General features: G+C 40.8%; 1 protein-coding gene across 3 annotated transcripts in view; it reads left to right on the top strand.

The window, feature by feature from the left end:
• Positions 1-4,175: 4,175 nt before the first annotated feature.
• Positions 4,176-20,291, top strand: part of zswim7 (zinc finger, SWIM-type containing 7) — a 37,808-nt gene continuing 21,692 nt past the window's right edge. Inside the window, exons 1-4 of one of the 3 annotated variants that reach the window (XM_079608327.1) lie at positions 4,176-4,526; positions 8,511-8,611; positions 9,222-9,311; positions 12,883-12,904. In XM_079608327.1, coding sequence (XP_079464453.1) covers positions 9,236-9,311; positions 12,883-12,904 — 98 coding nt within the window. In that variant the 5' untranslated portion in view covers positions 4,176-4,526; positions 8,511-8,611; positions 9,222-9,235. Of the gene's footprint in view, positions 4,527-8,510; positions 8,612-9,221; positions 9,312-12,882; positions 12,905-20,291 lie in introns of those variants that run through there. The other 2 variants (XM_079608328.1, XM_079608329.1) reach the window with 2 other exon arrangements.

Below are 20,291 nucleotides of genomic sequence, written 5' to 3'. Positions count from 1 at the left end.
AAAATAGCTAAGGTCATCCCCATCTACAAACATGGTGATAGCCATTTACTCTCAAATTATAGACCAATTTCCCTCCTTCCACAATTCTCAAAAATACTAGAAAAATTGTTTGAAATAAGACTAGTTTCATAAAAAAATATAAACTAATAAACGATCATCAATATGGCTTTCAAGCAAATCGATCCACAGAAATGGCAGTAATAGAGCTGGTAGAACAAATAACCTCTGCAATAGAAAATAAAAATTACTCAGTTGGAATTTTTATAGACTTGAAAAAAGCATTCGATACCATCGATCATAAAATACTGTTAAAAAAACTTGAAATATATGGAATCAGGGGCGTTGCACAAAGATGGATTAGTGACTATCTCAGGAATAGATTTCAGTTTGTGCAATTCACCAACGGCAGGTCTAAGCTACAGAGGGCTACTTGTGGGGTTCCACAAGGATCAGTCCTTGGACCAAAGCTATTTTTACTATATATCAATGACATTTGTAACGTGTCTACCCAATTAAATTGTGTTTTATTTGCAGATGATACAACTTTATTTTGTTCCAATCAAAATTTGGGACAGCTTCTGGACACAGTGGAAGCAGAAATGAAAACATTAAAAAAATGGTTTGATGTTAATAAATTGTCATTAAATATAAATAAAACTAAATTTATTTTATTTAGTAATAAACAAATAAATACAAACATCCAGATTAGAATTGATAAGTTTGAACTAGAAAGGGTAAATGAAATTAAATTTTTAGGCGTCATCATTGACCACAAAATCAGTTGGAAATCCCACATAACCTATATAAAATCAAAAATTTCTAAAACTCTGGCTATTCTGTCTAAAACAAAACACATTCTTGATTCAAAGGCCCTAAACATACTGTACCAGTCTCTAATAGTGCCAGATGTCACGGGGTGACTTTTCCTGGTGCGGAACCATAGTGGCAGAGATTTGTTCCGCCCGGATCAAACACCACCACTTCCTGTTTCCCTTCCCAGCTCCAAAATCAGGGTTAATCGGCGGCAGGTGCACCAATGAACAGCGCGAACAACGGTCGCGCACCACCGCGGCTGTTGGTTCCAGCCGTCGCGGCGAGAGGATCTGGGCATCTGGGCAAAACACGAAGGACAATACTTGGTTAATATTGTGGACTGAGCGAACAAGGATCCGGAGAACTGCGAAGAGAAAGGAAGAGACGGGGTTGAGTATAATACAGACCGTGTTTTGCATTGTGATTCAAGTGTCAAGTGTGTGTTCGCTGTTGAGAGGTTACCTGCAGGACAGCTTCCCGGAAGTGCCGATAACCGAATCCCTTTGGGAGAGAGAGAGAACTGCGGCCAGGACCCGAGCCGAGCGCTGCAAGAGAGCACAAGACGAGCATACAGGTTGATCCATGTGTGAATACCCTGAGAAACCTATGCAGTAACAAATTCATCGAAAGTGTATCATCTGTGAGCTATGTGTAGTTGGATCTGGGAACACGAGTGGCCCCACTGTGGAAAGTGAGCGTGGGAGAGCCAGAGGTGGTGGACAGGAAGGACGCCGGGGTGGTGTGGCAGCGACGTCTCTCTTGCTGGTCCTTTGCTAGAACAGCGCTTCAGCGATCCCCCCGAGGTAAACGACGTAGGGAAAAGTGGTCTCTGGACCTTAAGTGCACTTGGATTACGTGTGAAGTGCCGTGGGTGAGTCAGTGTCTTGACTTTGAAAGTGTACACTTGAAGTTTGCCGTGTTGTGTGCGTGTTGTCACAAAGACCACTTTCCAGACCGGCTCCCTCTCTGGGGAGGATAGGATCCTGAAGTTGGCGGAGCAGCTGGCCCATATATTTATGCCGTGAACATCACACCACTCTCTGTCTCTATAAACTCCTATGATCAGAGCCAAGTAAGAACCCCTTGAGCAACTGTATTAATACGTTAGCTGTGTTGGAGGAACTTGTGTGTGTGTGTGCAGTGCCGGAGTGGAGAAGAGGGGAACGCTCCCGCATGCTCCGAGCAGACGCGTCCCGGGCGGATACACTTACCTGTGTGGAGTCGCCTGGAGAAGCGCTCGATCCAGCACCGCCGCCGTGTTCAAGCCCCTGAGCCATCGCTATCACCGAGCCTGAGACGAAGAGAGAAACGGACGCATCGCGCCTACGAAGTTTGTGAGTGAGACCCATTGAGCGAAGTTATACTTACCTGTGTACCAACCGAAAGACCCAGAGTTGACCCAGATCCAGCGGATGTCCTGGAGGTGCTTGCCTTTATATTGCCGGACCACCAACCCACCCCTCAAGGAAGCCGCCGAACCCCGCCCGAGACTAGAGTTAACCCTGTCACCCCTGACCCCAGTACTTCCCTGCTGTGTCTTTGTGCCCAGGAGAAAAGAGCGCGCTGTGGCGTGACTGTTCGTGAGGTGCTTACCTTTATACCGCCGGACCACCGACCCATCCCTCAAGGAAACCGCTGAACCACGCCCGAGACAAGAGGTGCGACCTGGGAAAGAGAAGGAGAGGCGAGTAAGCAAGCAGAAGGACAATAGGGCCAAATATTGAGACAAAGGACGAGACAACTCATCTGAGGTTCCCTCGTGCCTGGGAGAAGGAGCGAGCCGTGGCGTGGACGCCCTGAAGGTTCGACCTAGGAAAGAGAAGGAGAGGCGAGTAAGCAAACCGAAGGACATCAGAGCCAGACATTGAGTCGAAGAACGAGGCGACTTATCTGAGGTTCCCCTGTGACGGAGACAGCGGGCTCCGAGGCGGCGTCCTCACCCTCCAGTCCCCCCCTGGATTTTAGCCCCCTTCACTCCCCCCTCCCCCGATTTTAAGTAGATAAATAAAGAGTTGTCTTTTAAAATTTCATTCCAGTGTCCTCGTTGTGTCTGGTCGTTTGGGGTATCCCTGGGAACCTCCCCGAGGTGGAAACTAAGGGAGGAGCGGTACTCACGCGGTCCGCTCCGACCTGTGACACATACATGACTTATTGCGTAGAGATCTGGGGAAATACATACAAAACAATAATAAAACCAATTGTTAGTCTGCAAAAACGTGCCACACGAATTATAAATAAAACAGATTATTATCAGCCAACAAACAAGTTATTTATGAATTCCAACCTATTAAAATTTAATGACTTAGTGGAATTCAAAATAGCCAAAATAATGTTTAAAATAATAAATAATAAATTTCCAGACTGTGTCCAGAACCTGTTTCAGATGAGATCTACTTCTTATGATCTCAGAGGAACACTTTATGTTCAGTAAACCACAAATCAGAACCAATGTCAAACAGAGATGTCTGTCTGTTCAAGGGGTTAAACTGTGGGTTAGTCTCGATGATGAACTAAAAACATGTAAATCCATTAGTAGTTTTAAGAAATTATTTAAAAAAAAAAAGATTACATTATACAAAGCTGAATGAATCTAGCTGCTTTTTCTTTAGTCATTGAATACAAGATGATTTTGGGATGTGTTGTGTGCTAAATAAATATGTAAAAAGGATCGGCGCAATAAGCATAAGCTTCAGCCGACACCTTTTCGGTCGATCAAAAAAAAAAAAAATAATAATAATTATTTGAAATTTTGTTTTCATTGTAATTAAAATTTTGTTTTTATGTTTGTTTGTAAATTGTTTTTCTTTCTTTTTTTGTTTTTCTTTTGAAGTTGACCGAAATAAACTTTAACTAACTAACTAACTAACTAACTAACTAACTAACAATAAGCTAGGAAAGGTCCCAAATTCTCCTAGAGAATGCAGACATTTTTATTTTCCTTTCAGAAAAATTAAGTTGAATTTGTTGACATTTGATGAGCTACTACTATCCTGAAAGAGAAACCAATTTCATTGTTGATGCCAGTCCTGTTGGCCTTGGCGCCATCTTGGCACAGAGAGAGAAAACCCCTAACCACTAACCGTATGTTGTTGCTTTCGCAAGCAGAGCCTTAACCTCAGTTGAACAGAGATACTCTCAGACAGAAAGAGAGGCTCTTGTGTCACGGGGTGATGGGCAAAGAGGAACTACTTGTTCGGGAAATTCCGTGTGGGAACAGTTTCAGTGGGACACCGGGCCGGTTCCGGTTTTCCCGCTGGTGAATGAGAAGATGAGCGTCAGCTGTGCGAGAGGAGGAAAGTTGACAGTGATTGGGACACGTATCCACTATGTGGATTATAAAAAAGGGCATTCTGGCGTGAAGAGGACGTGACACGGAGCAGAAGGAAGGAATAACACGGCGTGCAGGCGGAACTTTATTCTCAGCGTCTCGGGGAAACTGGAAAATGGATCTATAAAGTGAAAGCGAATGGGATTGAAGAGTGGCTGAGCATCCACATCATCTGTGCAGCAGTTAAGTGCCTCTTTGATATTCTTTATCGAAGCCCCTTTATCTTCACTATTCGTTTGAGTGCATCAGCCAGTGGACAGTGGCTCCAAATTAGTCAAGATATTGACTGAAACCTCTTGTAGTATATTTCTCACAGCTCTGGTTATTCAGATCTACCCATGGGAGAGGACGCTGGCTAGGACCGCGAGTGGGAGCCTTATTCACTGTGAGTTGTTGTGGGCTGCAGTGCTTAGTGTGAAGTGAACATGTGTGATTCCGAAGTGACTTACTGCATGCACAAGTGTGGTTGTATAATTCTGCTTTCACCCGATCGGTGAAGCTTGAGCTGAGGAGAGCTTTCTAACCATTGTTTAACCAGCGTGTATTGTACAGGAACTGTTGTAAAGACCTGACTATCGCATATCTTTCTACTTACCACGGTCTGTTCTACGATCTGCTGCTGAACGCTCTGAAGGATGCGTTTGCTTTGAAGGAAAGCCGCCGTGTGGAGGGCCATCAACATTGTCTGTCTCATTATCTGTTGCCGTCTGCTTTGGAAAAGGAGCCGCTGCGTGGATGTCTCTTACCACCGTCTGGTTCATGGTCTGTCGCTGTTTGCTTTGAAGGAAAGCCGCTGTGTGGAGGACTCTTACCCTTGTCTGTTCGATTATCTGCTCTGGAGAGAACCGCTGTGTGGAGGCCCTTATCATTGTCTGTTCCATTATCTGCTTCTGTCTGCTTTGGAAAAGGAGCTGCTGTGTGGATGTCTCTTACCACCGTCTGGTCCATGATCTGCAGATGTCTGCTCTGAGGGAAAGCCACTGAGTGGAGGTCTCTTACCCTTGTCTGTTCCATTATCTTCTGCTGACCGCCCTGGAGAGAACCCGTTGTGTGGGGACTATCTACCACCGTTTGTACGATTACCTGCCGGGCCTGTTCGAAGAGGAACCGTTGTGTTCGATCCCTTACCATCGCCTGTATAGATACTTATCCTTCACTGTCCTGGAGAGGAACCATGTTGTGGAGATCTTGGTACTGTCTGTCCATCCCCTATCGTCGTCTGTTCAGAAGAGGAACCGCTGGGGGAATCCTTTGCCATTGTCTCTGCAGATACTGACCATTGGCTGTTCTGTAGAGGAACCACGATACCTATCACTGACTGTTCTGGAGAGGGGCCGCCGAGTCCGTATCGTTGCCTGTTCAGAGGAAGACCTACTACTGTGGGACCCCCCCCCCTTACCATCGCCTAGACGGATACTTACCAGTCTGTCCGACGAGAAACGAACGCGCCGACTTCCCTTTCTGTTGCCCGCTGGGGTGCGACTGTTGCACTAAAGGTTCCCACCGCTGCTGGACAGAGGAAAATAGAGTCGGAACCCTTCCATCACGTGCTCTATTAATTAGGATTTTAATTCAATAAAACTGAACTTTTTATTTCTTACCTTGTTGTCCGTCTGTGGTGTCTCTGGGTAAACTCCTCGAGGTGGTACATTCGGGAGGGGCTCGCCCCGGCCTGTGACACTTGCTATCGTCTGGAGCTGTGAACACTTCCATCTGCATCTCTATGGTTCTGAATTCAACATGATCACAGACCACATACCTTTAGAGCTAATCTTCAACAACCCTAAATCCAAACCGCCAGCACGAATTGAGAGATGGGCTCTCAGACTCCAGCCTTCCAAGCACAAGGTAATTTACAAAGCAGGGAAGACAAATCTGGCTGACTATATGTCTCGCCACTCACTGCAACTCCACAAGTCCTCCGTGATGGAAACTGCATGACACAGAAATGCACGTCAACTTTATCGCCACTAATGCAGTCCTTAAAGCCATGACACTGGAGGAAGTAAAGACTGCAACAAGCAAAGGATTGCCTTCTTTAGCACATTATCGACATTCTTCATGCTGGTCAATGGTACAGACTGAATGACCATTTCACCACAGAGCCTGATCTAAAACCATTCTACAATGTCAGAGAAGAATTTACTGTCCTGGATGACAGGAGTATACTTCTGAGAGGACACTGCATAATCATGCCAAGGGCCCTGCAACACAGAGCATTTGAACTCGCACATGAAGGCCACCAGGGTTTAGTAAAAACAAAACAACTGCTGAGAGAAAGGGTCTGGTTCCCTGGAATAGACAAACAGGCAGATCAGCCTGCATTCCCTGTCAAGTATCAACTGCGTACAACAAACATCAACCGCTACAGATGTTAGAGTAGTGTTAGAGTAGAGCGAAGGTCCATGGCAGAATGTCTCTGTTGACTTTTGCAGCCCATTCCCCTCCGGCAACTATCTACTTAGTTGTTTTGGATTAATATTCCAGATTCCCCTTTGTGGAGATAACACCATCAACATCTGCACATAAAGTCATTCCATTGTTATGTTGGACAAAATATTCTCCACAGCAGGCATTCCTAAAATAATTAAATCTGACAACGGCCCCCCGTTCTCCAGTCAAAACCATGTGAACTTCACATCTCACCTGGGTATTCACCATCGGAAGATCACCCCCTACTGGCCTCAAGCCAATGGTGAGGTTGAGAGATTCATGAGAACCCTCAAGAAAGCAACATCAACTGCCACTGTTGAAGGAAAATCATGGAAACAAGAGCTCCACAAATTTCTGAGAAATTATGTTTTACTTGTTCAGTTATAATTCTGGCTAAAATTCAAGATTCCAAGATTCAACACCCAAGGACGACTTCCTGGAAAACAGCCAGGGAAACCAGGTCAGCATATTACAGCCTCCGATAACACCAGAACAACAACAGCCCCTCTCACCACGCTATCTCTATCTCCACCATCTCCACTTCTGGGCTTCTCAGAGAAAATGGGAAAACTGGTGTACGCTGGAACCAAACTATCCCACCCTTTTGCAAGCCCCCAGATATCGGCAGTTTTAACCAAAAAACGGCAGGCCCTACAACCACCAAAGCCTGCTGGCCCCGCTCACCCTCCCCCTCCTCCTGCAAGAGTTCTTCTGGCTCTGCCACAACGACAGGTCTCACACCCTACTAGTTGCGACGGCTGCCACTTGAAAACAAAGAATGGCGGCTGCGGATGGAGAACAGCGGTCTTTCGAATCGGCTTTGGCCGCGACTCTGGTGGACTTGGAGTTAAGTTTTTCTTTAAGAAAAGAGCAAAGAACGGCACTTAAGTCATTCTTGAAAAAGGAAGAAGTGTTCGGAGTTTTGCTGGACCGGATCTTTGCCGCTCTGACTAGGTCACCTTCTTCGTTGCTCTGGTTGGTTGTAGCGCTATCCTATTGCGTGCAGAGGGATTTTGAGAAACAACCGTTTATCCCGCCCCTCGGATTAAGCCGCGTCTATGGAGAGTTGCCAGACTAAACATCTTGATGTAAATCTGGCTTGCCAGGCTATTAAAACACAGCATGCCACTGGAAACGTGCTCAAAAGAAGTGCATCCACTATACATATTTATATTCAAATGAATAGGGGATTATCACGCTGATACGTAGTACTTCCACATTCAGTGATCTTTGTGCACTGCCACTTCCGGTGAATCACTCATCACTCTGGCGAACCCATGATGGACGACCCTAAGTTTATTTATACTGCATCCCTGGTAAATTTACCCAAAATTACTTTTACTGACGTACATCGAGTAACTGAACAAGTGCTGTTTGTTTGATTGACAAAGTGGAACAGAGCAGTGACATCTAGCCTTCGTTTCAGCCATTGTTGAACTGCGCCGGAAGTGGACATGCACAAAGTTGAAAAATCCCGCCCATGAAACCCGGAAGCGTGATAATCCCCTATAGCCTACCAAATATGGTAACCTCTGGATAATGATTTCATGACATTTCAGTGCTTAACTCCATTAATGAGAGTGGCATATTTAAATTGGTGCACATGCAACGTGTATATGCTAAATCAGGCCCCATTACATTTTCATTTATTAAATCTTCATTACATTTTCATTAAAGGAAATGATGGTATTAAATAATTCAAATTGAAGATGAAAAGTTTTCTTCTCAATGGTTTTATAAATGTTTTAATATAATATATATATATATATATATATATATATATATATATATATATATATATATATATATATATATAATTTTTTTTTTTTTTTTTTTTTTTTTGTAGTTATTATTATTATTATTATTGGGTTTGTATTATTTTCTTTTTTAAAGGGTTTAAAATACATTTTAATTCCATGCTGTCCAAATACTATAGGTGGCGGTAAAGACCAACTGCGGTATGTTATACGTCTTACAAACTACTGAAGAAGAAGAATGTCAAACGAGTGCTGCGGGAAACGTGAACACCTTAAATCGGTAAATATCTGTAAAGGCTGCACGTTAAATCTTTATATATATATTTATATATATATATATATATATATATATATATATATATATATATATATATATATATATATATATATATATATATATATATATTCAGCAGATTTTCGGTCAGTTTCGGTCTTGCTTTTAGAATCGGCCATCGAATCGTCTCGAAGTTTTTGTTTCAGATACAATGTCCAGATGTTGATTTTATTGGTCGGTTTATTTCAGGTAGTTTAGATAATTTAATATAATTGTCCAGTGCTTCTCAAACCTCCCCCATCACTGCACATTTTGTACAGTCCACTCACCAGCTCATTAGAGCAAATTAAAAAAGATGCAGTGGTGGAGACCCCAGGTCAGGACAGGTTTGAGAAGCACCGACCTTACTAGAGGACATAGGCCTAATATGAACACTAGTAGTTGTTAACTCCTGTAATTAATCTCCACATTACAATTTTGCTAGAGAAAACAGATACTAAAGACAAGTATACTAACGTCATATAATATAAATAATTACAAATCCCAATGAAAGTCTTTCAAAATTTAAAATCATTTACAGGTGTTATTATACAATGACAAAAGAAACGTGTTTTAGTTTTCAGGTACATTATGGACTCATCTCTGCTTTCTGTTGCTGAGCAGCTTTTGAAAGACCTTCAGAGAACTTACTCTGAGACAAATAAGGGTAAGTCTTAAGCTCAAGCTCACTGATATCAAGTCAGCTGGATGAAGCCATTGACTGATGAAACATATTAAGTTACAGAAACATTTGCAGTTCACTAGAAAACTAGTTAACATACATAGTACTACACAATAAGCTGATCACACACGCACAGTGTAAAGAAGTCTCTGATCACAATTGTACATAATGTGCATATATTGTGATTTTTTTTTTTCTAATATAATAATTTTCTTTACAAATGATAATATCAAAGTAAATTGTGTAACAAGTCGAGGGGATAATTTTCAGTTCATAATTACAAAACAAATATGAGTTTTTACAGTACTTGATAGTTATCATATAATATACTGTATTTAGTATGATAATTATGTGCTCAGGACGATTTGATATGGTTCCGAAGAGCAACTTGTGCTTCACTTTTGACCTAAAACATCTAGACCCTAAAATTTCAGTTTATTTCTAGGTAAAATATTTTCAGTGTGGTCTCAGACATAAACATAGCTTAGGCCTAATAATTAATATGTATCAAGTGGATAGTGAAGTTAGTGAACTTTAACAATAACATTTTGATTCTTTAGTTGAGAAGACAAGAGAGAAGCAATAGCTGCAATTTCTAATTCTGACACAGGGTAGCGCACTAATACCATGGTCTACCACACATCAATAATGTCCAGTTTGTCATGTTGGACATGGCACACAGCAATACTGTTAAAGGGATAGTTCACTTTAAAATTAAAATTCTGTCATCATTTACTCACCCTCAAGTTGTTTCAAACCTGTATTAATTTGTTTCTTCTGCTGAACACAAAGAAAGATATTTTGAAGAATGTCAGTAACCACACAGTAGTCTGTACCCATAGACTTCCATAGTAGGAAAAAAAAATACTATGGAAGTCAATGAGTACAGACTACTGTTTGGTTACTGACATTCTTCAAAATATCGTTCTTTGTGTTCAGCAGAAGAAATAAATTAATACAGGTTTGAAACAACTTGAGGGTGAGTAAATGATGACAGAATTTTAATTTTAAAGTGAACTATCCCTTTAAGTGTCACTTGTGCCATTGTTCCGAGGCATGTTTTCAGTCTCCTAAGAGCACTGAAACTTATTTCAGCCTCAGCTGATGAGACTGGGATGACAAGGGTCATCAACAAACCCAAACAGTCCTCTCATTTCAACAAGACCAAGCAATGTTGTGTTTTTATGTTTTATGGGGATGATTTTATACTGTACAAACTGTATTATATCCCCATACACCAGGGATAGGCAACTTTGGTCCTGGAGGGCCACTGTCTTGCAGAGTTTAGCTCCAACCAACATACCTGAACAAGGCAATCAATGTTTTCAGGATTACTAGATAGATACAGGCAGGTGAGGTTTTTATCAGGGCTGAAGCTAAACTCTGCAGGACAGTGGCCCTCCAGGATCGAAGTTGCCTATCCCTGCCATACACTAACCCTACCTATCCGGTCACGTTGGAAGTTACCGAGCTGGGGACTATTTTAACTGCATAATATCATTGCGCCTGCTGGACCCATGGTACGGCAGCACAGTTCCTTGATTATTACGCAGGAATGAGAGTATAGTTCCTAGTCATATTGGCCTAGAAAATCGCAACTTTTCATTTTATGTCGGTCTTAACTCTTCTGTAGTAACATCGTGTTCTTAGAACACGATGTTACTACAGAAGAGTTAAGTTTTAAATAGGAAAAATGTGAAAAAAAAGGGAATCGAAACTCTTTGGTCATTTTTTTTTTGAGAGAGATGCTAATGGTCTAATCAGATTCAATGATCTATGCTAAAAGCGCTACCGCCAGACCCGGAGATCGGCTGAATGGATTCGAAAACGGTAAAACTCAACTGTTTAACTATACAGGGGAATTGGAAAATGAGCCTATTTCCAAAAGAAGTGGAGTGTTCCTTTAATATAACATTCAAAATATATGGACTTCGGTTAAAATATTTCCTAAAGCATGCATCATGTTCCTCAAAACCTAATGACAATTTGAATCCATGTATTAAATGTGCCAGAATGTCAATAAGCTCATTAGAGTTTTTGTGAAACCCTTATGTGTGTGCAAACAAGCCCTTAATGCAGAACATCTGGATAAGAGTAATGACATTATTCTGCTGGAATTTTGATGTCAAGCAATGCCAGAAAACTATCTAGGGAGGATGATTAGAGAAGTAATGATCGCTGTAGTGTGTTTGAGATTGAGATGTCTTTTCAATTTGTATTTGTTTGGGTCTTTCTCCAGAGAACACTGGTGACCAAAATAAACAACCAAATTAGGATGTTTTGGATGACTGATAATTGCTTATTATTACTATGTTTAACATGTACTTAACTTAAGTAGTTATTTTTTTCCAGATGTTGTATTTCATTTACTCATGCACTGGCTGTCCAAAGTTTAGAATAATTAAGATTTTTAAAATGTTTTTGAAATAAATCTCTTATACTCACCAAGGTTTAATTTATTTGATCAAAAATATAGTTAACAGTAATATTGTGAAATATTATTAATGTATTTTAAATAGGGATGTTAAACGATTACAAACGATTACTCACGATTAATTGCATCCAAAATAAAAGTTTGTGTTTACATAATAAATGTTTGTGTACGGTGTATCATTATTTTGTATAAATACACACACATTCATGTATATATTTAAGAAAATGTGTTATTTATTAAATATTTATAATTTATATATAATATCAATTATATATAAATCTATATACAGTATACACATGCAAATATTTCTTAAATATATACAAGCATGTATTTAAATACTATACAAGTATTTAAATATATAAAATAATTATACACAGTACACATTTATTATGTAAACACAAACTTTTATTTTGGATGCGATTAATCGCAATTAATCGTTTAACAGCCCTAATTTTAAAATGTAATTTGTGACGGCAAAACTAAATTCTCAGCAGCCAATTCAGTCTTCAGTGTCACATGATTCTTCAGAAATCATTGTAATTTGCTGGTTTTTGCTGCTTAAAAATTTTGTGGAAACTATTTTTTTTTTCCGGATTCTTTGATGAATAGAAAGTTCAATGCACAGCATTTATTTGAAATGGAAATATTTTGTAACATACGAGTAAACATATTAATCAATTTAATACGTCCTTGAATTTTTATTGTCCCAAACATTTGAATGCTAGTTTTATAATGAAGTAGCACTTACTGTTTTCAACATTGATAATAACAAGAAATATTTCTTAAGAACCAAGTCGGCATATTAGAATAATTTCTGAAAAATCATGTGACGCTGCTGAAAATTCAGTTTTGCCATAAAAGGAATAAAAGACATTTTAAAATATATAAAATAAAAAACAGTTCTTTTAAGTTGTAATAATATTTCACAATATCACAGTTTTTATTGTATTTTATAACACATGCAGGCTTGGTGAGCAGAAGAGACTAATCTAAATTATTCCAAACTCTTGACCGCCAAGTGTATGTTGCTTTTGTGCTTTAAAATCATGCTTGGTGCTTTTACATTTCTCAGGTTTATAAAACTATAACCAATATATCTCTTTTTTTTCCCCTTTCGTATAGTACCAGATGACCTACTAATAGCGTAAGTAATTTTTTATTTTCTTCTTCCTCTTAAGTTACATTTACAATATTTAAAGGTTTGGCCTTAAACTACAGACTGGTAAATATTTTGGATGCTCTTGACCCGTTGAGTTGAGAAAGTTAAATTGTTGACCTTTGTTATTCCGCACTGAACACTGCAGAAACCAGCTCGTACCTCTTAAAAGGATACTTCAGCATTATTCTTTGTATCAGTAGAAAACCTGTAGTATTTTCAAATTACCGTGCTTCCCTCCCTCATATCCCCCTGAGACGAGAGATGTGTGTATTTTTGGCCAGAGGCTAGAAACTACAGCTAGTAGTAGGAGCTGTTCCATATGTTTTCAACCCGCCCATAGAGGGTGGGATCTCACTGCGTGTACAAATGTACAAATAGTGTCAGCCATCTCTTTCTGGAAGCTAAGCTAACAGGCTCTTGCTCTGTGGAGAAAGCTGAGTAGTAGGGGTTACCATCCTCTTTTTCCCGGACACATCATGGTCACAAGCCTCTCCAACTAAATTAAAACCTATTTTCTCAATTTACAAACAGGCAATACAAATTATGGACCGTAAACCTATGAGATGGCAACATTGTAATGTTTTAAGAAAGCATAAGCTTCTTGGCTTTGACAATTTTATTGATTTTAATTATCTCAAATTGGTTTATAAATGCATAAATAATCATGTTTCACCACTGTTTTCTAAATTAGTCCGTAGGCGTCAAAGCTCTCATAGGGCAAACACACGAGCCACTATCAGAGGTGACTGTCTAGTCCCAAAGTACAAGACCTCTTTTGGTCAGTCTGCTTTCTTTGCAAAGGGGCCAAAACTCTGGAATGCTTTACCTACTAATTTAAAACTAGAGACCGATGGCAATGCGTTTAACAGAGGACTTAAACAATGGCTAAAAACTAAACAACAGTGCTCGCATGAATAACTTACTACTAAGATTCTCTGATTATGATGCTTTTGCTTTATATTTATGTATGTAAATAAAATTTTTTTTTTTTCATCTGTAATCATATGGTATATTTTAGCAGTGTTGGGGAAGCTACTCTGAAACTGTAGTTTGACAAGCTACAAGCTACTCGTAAGTTAAAGTAGTTAAACTACAGTCAAGCTACCCTTTTGGAAAAGTAGTTAGCTACACTACAAGTTACTATCAAAAAGTAGCTAGCTACATTGAAACTACTTTGATTTTTTTGAACAACGTATATTATAAATAACTGAGGTGTCTGAGGAATGTTTTAAGTAAAATATTTAGTGTTTAAAACAATGCAATACAATTATGATTTCAAAGAGTATTGTTTTATTACACACTACACTCAAATATATCAGACTGTTTGTCAAAAGTGCAAAATTGCAACAAATATGAACTTGGACAAATAAGGCCATGGGTAATTAACATTAGTTGTTTCTCCATCCTCCAAATCTGCCGCCACGTCTTGCTCCATCATGGATAATATGGGTGTGTCAACCCACTTCTGTACGTCAGTGAACTGATTAAACAACAGGTGGCGGTAATGGCAAAAAATGGCTCTTTGAGGGGATCCGGATCTTGGCGATCTGTTTTTGGCTCTTTTTAAATATTTACCAGTAGTCAGTTTTAAGAAGCCAGCTTGGGGTCATATCAGTTTAGCCTGGAAATAATCACTGGGAGGAATGATGAGGTGAGATTTGTAGTCAAATAATTAAAACTCAGATATCACACACCAATATCTGAGTTTGAATTATTCTGAAATATTGATTATTACCTCATTTGTCATGTGTGGCCATAGGGTCGCACAACATCCCTCTGCTTAGACCGTGACATCACTATTTTGGATTTACCAAAGTCTGTGTAGGCCTATGTGTAAAGCTACGTTGACTATGTTATTCATACCTACTCACAAATAAACATCAAAAACAAAGCCGGCTGCAATGAATTTCTGTGCAAAACAGCTTTTACTACAAACACTTCCACACAAGAACATTATCACACAAGAACATTTTGATAGAAAACAAAAAATATTTAAAGTTTTAAATATATAGGCTACTGTAGATAAAATTAGAATAAATAAAATGGAACACAACTATCGTCACACAACACCCCTGCGCTGGGTGCGCCCCTCCCCCTATAACTGTTCTGTCTCGCGGAGGAGCTAATTTGTGTGCATCTGTGTGAAACACGCATAGGAAAAAAAGAACGGCTCCCCTCCAGCCGCGACTCGGCTCCCATCGTTCATGTTTATGAGCCGTTCAAAAGAATCGGTTCGTTCGCGAACGTCACTCTAAAAGAATAATAATATCCTGGCATCGCGCTGATTCGCGCAGGCTCGACAAAACGCAATGTAGCTTTTGCTCGCGCTACACCGCTACTTGCTGCAAAAAGTAGTTAGCTACTGGAAAAGCTACACTGTTTAAAGAGCAACTGAGTTACTGCCAAGCTACTGAAAAATGTAGTTAAGTTAGTAGTGTCGCTACTTGTAGTTAACTACTCCCCAACACTGTATTTTAGTTATCCTTTTTGTTAGTATTATCACTTTTGTTTCTTTGTATTGGTATTGTTTTCTTTCTAAAAGCCTCCCGTGGACAGGTGTTGAAAATTAGCATGTGTGCTAAAACACTTAAACAAATGCATATGGTTCGTCCAATGTAATTGTATGTCCATGTCAAATAAATAAATAAATAAAATAAAGACATGTCCGGCCGTTGAGATCGTCCGGGATTCGGCTTTTGCTTTCTGCAGTCGCCATTCATTGTTTACATGCACACCTTTTGTTTCAATCTAACTGAATAGCAGACTTGTCACGGAGACTCACGATAAAACAGCATCTTTTAAGATTCGAGTCAACTAGTAGACTAGCCTAGTTGTTTAACTGCGCTCTTACCGGTAGGTGTGGCTTGGGAGTGGCCTCATAGGGCAGCGAAGCAAGTGCATTCTGGGAGTTGTTGTCTTTCATCCACATGAGCCAAAAATACATTTTCTGGCTTTTCTCAGTCTAGAAGGCTCCAAATTCAAAAATTATTTCACATTTCTACTACATAAATGACCCATTTTAAATACACATTCATCTTTACAGAGGTTAAGTATCCCTTTAACTACCAGATGTACTCAGCACAGGCATTTTCAAGCACACACGCATGTCTTTACATCACTCTCTTTTACAGACGTCATTGTCTGAATAAATCATGACTTTAAAAGCGTCCTCAAACCCACAATGATAGTCATCAGGCCACCACAGAGAGAAGCACTAAACCACAGTAATTACTCTTCTGGGATGTAATGTGGGAATTACATTCCTCCATAAATGGTTGTTCACAGATCAGCACTTTTTGCTTTATTGGGTGATTGATTGTGGTTTTAGTGTCATCATTACGCCATATGTTCGCTTATGTATGCGTCTCTCCGATTAGAATGTGATAATAGTGGATACATTTCAGATGATGCTTTTTCAGGACCAGATTGGCTCACAAGTAAAATTTTCCATGGTGTTTTTTTTTTTTTTTTTTTGTGGTGGTGGTGGTGGTGGTGGTTTAGACAGGAAACAGCCCATGCTTTGGGTTAAAAGCCTGAGGTTTGTTGCCCCAGCTTCCTGTGTTCTTGTCAGTCTTATCTCACCCAGCATGGTTTCCTGTAGGTAGAGAGATAAATTCTCTACCTAATAATAAACTTAGGGCGTTTTCACACCTAGCTCATTTCGAGCATTTGTTACAGAACCTGATCCATTTTCTCCCTTAGTTCGGTTAGTTTAGCAATAAACGTATGAACATGGCAATCTTGCTCTGATCCACACCAAAATAAAAAATCGGTCCGAGATGCCCTGAATGCTTGAAAACACCCTTTGGTGCGGTTTACTTGTAGTGAGATTGAGAAAGCAATCCAACCCAACAAACCAGGCTTGATCACAGTGTATGATGAGTTTTTACGTACGTTGCGTGAAAAGCATCAGTGTTTGGTTTGCTAATGCCTCTAAACATGAACCATGGGTTAACCAGGAGCAAACACAAATTGAAATGCTTTTTTGAAATTTAGTCGGACAAACATACAGGTGCCTAAAGGGATGTCCAGAAGGGATTGTTTTTATTTTTTATTTTATTTTTTATGACCCTACAAGTTTGATTAAACCACCAAAATATGAGTATTTTTTAATATTTTAAAGTCCCTGTAAAGTCAAAATTAAGTATGTGTTCTGAGTTTGTCACACCACAGAAAAATTTGTTATTAGCCACCTAGCCAAATTTAAATGACAAAAAAAGCCGGCAAGTACATAAAGTAAGCTATCAAAATCTTGACAAAATGAGCAGTATTCTCTGCTCTCAAACGCCGGGGGGCGTGTCCGCTGGCTGCGCTGAAACAACGCCCACTCGCGGGAAAGCTGCAGTCGCCACACTCAACTGTGGAGTTACTGTGGACAACTACCTACTATAATTAAAACATAAGCACACAAGGCAACTTACACTCATTGGTGGGCACGCACTGCCGATGATGGCACCAGTTGTCGGCGCGACGGGAGGATAAAGGCAGAGGCGAGAGATAGTCGGTTCGGCCCCATTCACCAGTAACAGCGGATTATCAATTAAGACCAGTTGTCTCCAACGAGGATTAATTTAAGTCGAGTGGCTTACCCACATATTCAATGAGGTGTGGGAGACAGAGAGGCTTCCCAGCGACTGGACCAGAGGAGTCATCTTGCCCTTCTGGAAACGTAAGGGTGACAGGCTAATCTGCGGCAACCACAGAGGCATTACCCTTCTTTCCATCCCCGGCAAGCTCTTTACCAGGATCTTGCTCACTCGTGCTCTCCCAGCCATCAGAAGCAGCCGCCGTCCCCAGCAGGCTGGCTTCATGCCTAAACGCTCCACAACAGACCAAATCTCCGCCGTTCGCTTGCTGATAGAGAAGCCCTATGAATTCCGTAAAGATCGCCATCTTTACATCGGGTTCATAGATCTGAAGGCTGCCTTTGACACCGTCTGCCACACTTCACTGTGGAGTGTCCTACACGCCCTTGGAGCACCACCTAAGATCGTTGCCCTGTTTAAGTTGCTTTATAGCAACGCTCAGAGCTGTGTCCGCATCAACGGCAGAGACTCAGACTGGTTTCCCATCTCCAGTGGCGACCGCCAGGGCTGCGTGGCTGCTCCTGACCTCTTCAACTGCATCATTGACCATCTGATGTCCAGGGTTTGTGAGCGGGTCCCCGGAGTGTCCTTCGGCAGTTACCACCTGACTGACCTGGAGTACGCTGACGACACCATCCTGCTCAGCACATCCTACAGCCAGCTGAGAGACGCTTTGGGCATTTACAGTGAAGAGGCTGAGAAGCTTGGCCTCCAGGTGAGCTGGACGAAAACCAAGTTCATGTATGTCGGTGACAGACCGCATCTACATTCCCTGCGGCTTGGCAATGACATTGTAGAGCCTGTCAAGAACTTTGTGTATTTGGGATCCATAGTGACAGACAACGGGGACCTAAAACCAGAGATTACTCGCAGAAGAGCCCTGGCTGCGTCAGCCCTGCAGTCTCTCTGGAAACCACTCTGGCGGCACCAGACCATCTCACGCAAGACGAAGCTCCGGATTTACAACTCAGCAGTACTCCCCATCCTGCTTTATGGCTCGGAGACTTGGCCCTTAAATAAGACACTTGCTGCTAGATTAGATGGCTTTGACAGCAGGGCTCTCAGAACCATCAAGAACATCAGATGGCCCCAGCGGATTTCCAATAAAGTGCTTAGAGCTCGCACGTGCCAGCCTAGAGCATCCTGCCTCGCTGCTCAACGTCGCACCCGCTGGTTCGGCCATGTCCTCCGCCTCCCTCCTGACCATCCGACGAGAGCTATTCTCCAGTTTGATCCGAAGGCCGCAGGCTGGAGACGACCACAAGGTAAACCCCGCACCCGATGGCTTGACGTCCTTGCGGGCGACCTCCAACAACATGGAGTTGATGTGGAGGATGCAGAGCAGCTGGCACAAGACCGTCAGCACTGGAAACAACTGGTTCATCTGGTCGGCTCAATGCACAGGGATGGGACGCACCCCTACCCATCGCAGGAGCCAAAGTTGTAGTAAAAGTAGTGTCTCCAACGAAAGTTTATAAATCTATCCCGTGTAAAATGATCACTACAGAGGCGGGTTTTGGCGGCGATCCTCAGCTCTCCATCAAGGTGGCTCTTCACAAAATTAATCCACCTCTTCTTGATGTGGTGGTTTTTCGGAAATTTAAATAAGGACACCGATCGGTTTTGTACGTGATTGCATCCAGGTAGTACGCATTTCCGTGACGAAGGCATAGCTAGCTAGCAAACTGTAGGCTGTAGTAACTAATAGTACTACTGACTGAGCGGCAAACTGATATGAATGTGCTCTATTGTTAGAGGAGGGGCCAGCAACAGTGGTTCCAGTGCGTCATCGAGCCACCGTTTTAGCCCCGCCCAAAAAATCTGGAACAGCAATGGTGAAAAACTTCACAGTTCACAGTCTTTGTAATATGTTTTAGCAATACATTTCTAACATTTATAATGTGTTTAGAATTTTTATTTTAGAATTGCCTTTACAGGGACTTTAACATCTTGTGCATTAAAACAAGTACACACAATATGAACACTTTAAGTGCACTTAATATATATATTAACTGTATGCACTCCAATTCAACATTATGAATCAGCAAACTTCTGTTACAACAAATATCGTCTCATCAACACAAGCAGGCATTTATCCATATATATATATATATATATATCTATCATACATGCATACATACATACATGCATACATATATTATATATATATATACACACATATACTGGTGCTGCTCATATAATTGGAATATCATGAAAAAGTTTATGTAATTCAAAAAGTGTAACTTGTATATTATATTCATTCATTCATTACACAAAGACTGATATATTTCAAGTATTTATTTATTTTAATTTTGATTATTATAACTGACAATTAATGAAAATCCTAAATTCAGTATCTCAGAAAATTTTAACATTACTTAAGACCAATGCAAAATAAGGATTTTTAGAAATGCTGGCCAACTGAAAAGTATGAACATGAAAAGTATGAGCATGTACAGCACTCAATACTTAGTTGGCTCCTTTTGCCTGAATTACTGCAGCAATGCGGCGTGATGGAGTCGATCAGTCTGTGGCACTGCTCAGGTGTTATGAGAGCCCAGGTTGCTCTGATAGTGGCCTTCAGCTCTTCTGCATTGTTGGGTCTGACGTATCGCATCTTCCTCTTAACAATACCCCATAGATTTTCTATAGGGTTAAGGTCAGGAGAGTTTTCTGGCAAAATAAGAACAGGGATACCATGGTCCTTAAACCAGGCACTGGTAGCTTTGGCACTGTGTGCAGGTGCCAAGTCCTGTTGGAAAATGAAATCTGCATCTCCATAAAGT

The sequence above is a fragment of the Phoxinus phoxinus genome (assembly GCF_949152265.1).
Source record: "Phoxinus phoxinus genome assembly, chromosome: 3".
NCBI classification, from domain to species: Eukaryota; Metazoa; Chordata; class Actinopteri; order Cypriniformes; family Leuciscidae; genus Phoxinus; species Phoxinus phoxinus.
The sequence above is the reverse complement of the archived record's forward strand: the minus strand, read 5'-3'. Positions and strand labels throughout refer to the sequence as shown.